This window comes from Vicia villosa, unplaced genomic scaffold, assembly GCF_029867415.1.
Source record: "Vicia villosa cultivar HV-30 ecotype Madison, WI unplaced genomic scaffold, Vvil1.0 ctg.000600F_1_1, whole genome shotgun sequence".
NCBI classification, from domain to species: Eukaryota; Viridiplantae; Streptophyta; class Magnoliopsida; order Fabales; family Fabaceae; genus Vicia; species Vicia villosa.
The window spans coordinates 110,077-113,137 of record NW_026705274.1 but is presented as its reverse complement, the minus strand read 5'-3'; the positions used below and the strand labels follow the sequence as shown (position 1 = coordinate 113,137).

At 44.7% G+C, this 3,061-nt stretch overlaps 1 protein-coding gene across 1 annotated transcript; it reads left to right on the top strand.

Annotated features, from left to right (window-relative positions):
- The first annotated feature begins 1,158 nt into the window (after positions 1-1,158).
- LOC131629721 (uncharacterized) lies at positions 1,159-1,914 on the top strand. The gene has a single exon (XM_058900500.1). It carries the CDS (start codon positions 1,159-1,161, stop codon positions 1,912-1,914), a length of 756 nt encoding a protein of 251 aa, XP_058756483.1.
- The last annotated feature ends 1,147 nt before the right edge of the window (positions 1,915-3,061 follow it).

Sequence of the window (3,061 nt, the reverse complement as noted above, 5' to 3'; positions counted from 1 at the left end):
CAGCTGGCGACTCTGCTGGGGAAGTTCCCACCGTGACATGATTAGCGTAGTTTGCTTACACACCCATAGATTTAGACACTAGCGTGGATACCATCTAGTACGATGGGCGCGAGGGGTGCTAATACCTTCCCCTCGCGTAACCGACTCCCTTACCCTTTTCTCTGGTCGTGAGACCGTTGTTTTGTTTTGTGGTTTGCTGGCATTCCCTTCCTTTTTAGGATAAATATGTTAGTGGCGACTCTGTTAATTTTCGCGGTAGCGACAGCTGGCGACTCTGCTGGGGACGTCTTGACCTGTTGCTGGTCCGGACCTAGCGAGTCGATCCTAGCGCTTGTGTGTTTATCATTGGGTGTTTTTATTGCTTTGCATATTTGCCTGTTTGCATTGCATTCTATGTGCGCTTTTACTTTTCTGCATCATATTCTGGACTGGCTGGATCTCTGTCTGTTAGGTGGGTGTTTCAAGAGGTAAAAGGCCCAATACCCAGGCTATGTGTGAACCATAGGAACCCTAGGATAGAGTGGGAGCATGGTTTGTCTCGAGGTGTACGTCTCGGGATGGATTATGTGACCACGAGCAGAGTAGTGGTTTCAAACGGAGGTATTATCGTCACCCGCATCCGCGCTGTGATGATGCTTACCTTCGGGCGGACCGTATACTGCGTTTCATGACCTTACCTTGGCCTAGATTTTACCCGTGAGTGGGGCGGGAATCAATGATCATATTAACAGGTACATTGTTGGTGACCGCTGTTCTTGTTCGTGGGTTACCGCTGTTCTTGTTCGTGGGTTACCGCTGTTCTTGTTCGTGGGTTACCGCTGTTCTCGTTCGAGTGTACTATTGGTTCTTGTTCGTGGGGTACTATGGTTCTTGTTCGAGTGGTAATCTGTGTTCCATTCCAGTGTTATTGACTATGGGCTTTGGTTCCGTGGATTGATATTCCGTGTTCCGTGTGGTATACCATTTGAGACCGAACCTTTGGCTTCGTACTATGTGTGTTACCGGCAGTCCAGAATGCCTGGTGGGCGGCAACAAGCCCCACCATTTTGCATCATAGCATATTTATTTCCAAAAGAAACGCAAAAAAAATAGATATGTATAACAAGCATTTGCATGTCATGTTTTTCAGGGACATTCAAGAGTTCATTCAAGTTAAAGATGGACACTCCCATTGATACTGTCAAGGAAGCAAAGAGACATACGCACACCTACAGCTTCTTCCGAGAGCCGTTGACCGCCTTAGAGGGTTTGAGTTCGTTAATGACCGCTTTCTGCCTGAAGAGTTTCACGGATAATTATGGGAATATTTTGACTTTGTTGGAAACCGTGGTTGAGACACCTGCTTTGCAAACTTTGATGCAATTCTATGATCCTGAAATGAGGTGTTTCACGTTCCAGGATTACCAATTGGCTCCGACATTGGAAGAGTACTCTATCATTCTTAATCTCAAGGTAAAAGACGAAGTGCCATTCATCGACGTTCCAAAAGAAGTGAATTTCAAGTTGATCGCTGCTGCTCTTTATTTGAGCATAAAAGAAGTATCTGATAATTGGAAGTCGAATGGAGGTGTCTCGGGGTTCTCTTTGAAGTTCTTGCTAAGAAAAGCTAAAGAGGAATTTGAGAAAAAGAATTGGAACGCGTACAATGCATTGCTTGCTGTGGCTATTTACGGGATTGTGATGTTCCCAAATGTTCCCAATTTTGTAGACTCGGCCGCGGTACACATCTTCATGGGAAAGAATCCTATTCCTACATTGTTGGCCGATACTTATTATGCCGTTCATTCCAGATATGAGAAAGGTGGCAGTGCTATCACTTGTTGCCTTCAGTTGTTGTTCATCTGGTTCCTCTCTTTGGTGCCCAGCAAAGGACCTTTTGTGAAGACTCCGAACCCAACGGAGAGGAGACGGTGAAGAAGCCCATTCTGTTATCAGACGATCCTAGTGCCGCTGTGGAATGGATTTGTTTGGTCCATGGAGTTGATTTGCTGTTTATGCTTGATATTTGTCGCCCATGTCCAGGATTGTTGGATGGGGTCGCATTTTGATGTTCTGGATTTCTTTTGTATGCCTTATGAGCACATTGTGACACGGTTATGTGTTTTATCTGTATGAACTCAATTTCTTAGTTATGTTTGAATGAAGTATGCTCAGTTTGCTGAATTATTCTCGTGTGCGGATTGTTATTCAAATATATTCTGTATCAGGGTTTCTATGTCCTATCTGAAAGTGGGATGAACTCTTGGATACCTGAAAATTGACAAACATTTCATGCATATCATTCATATATCATACATGTCATGTATTTGCAGGTTTTGCAGGTCTTATATCTTATGTCTCACTGTTTTGTTATCAGAAGGAGTTCTAAGACGGCTAACCACCCGTATCCGACTAGGAGCAATCAGAGAAGGTAGATGGAACAGATTCAGGAACAAATGGCAGAGATGAGAGCTCAACTGACAGAGCAGATGAATGCGCAGATGGCGCAGTTTATGGAAGCATTGACTAATGTGACCAAGGGGCAGGATGACTTGCGAGTTCTTGTCGAGAACTCCAGAAGGGTTGAGAATGGAAGACATCCAGGGCTGTTTGATGATGTGTCTGGTAGAATTGACGATCATCATGATCCGAATGAGTTTGATCACGTGGGAGGGCATTATAATCCTTTCAATCAGCATCACGGGTTTCCACCTCCGCCTCCGTCTCGTCTGTTGGGAAGGAGAGATAATCAGAACCGTGGTAATTTGGATTTTAATGTTGAGAACTTTGACCAGGTATCAAGGCATAGTGCTGATGGTGCATATGAGGAAACCGAGAGGTATCGTCGGATTGAAGAACGTCTCAGAGCTGTTGAAGGCAAAGGGGTGTTAGGCATGGATATCAATGACTTGGGGCTGGTTCCTGGTGTGAGGATTCCACCAAAATTCAAAGTTCCATCTTTTGACAAATACAATGGGGCGACTTGTCCCATGACCCATGTCAAAGCATACTATCGCAAGATGTCAGTTTATTCTGAGGATGAGGGTTTTCTAATGCATTTCTTCCAGGATAGCTTGGCTGG

Excerpts from the sequence above, each read along its gene's own strand:
- LOC131629721 (XM_058900500.1), top strand. The coding sequence starts at position 1,159 with ATGGACACTCCCATTGATACTGTCAAGGAAGCAAAGAGACATACGCAC.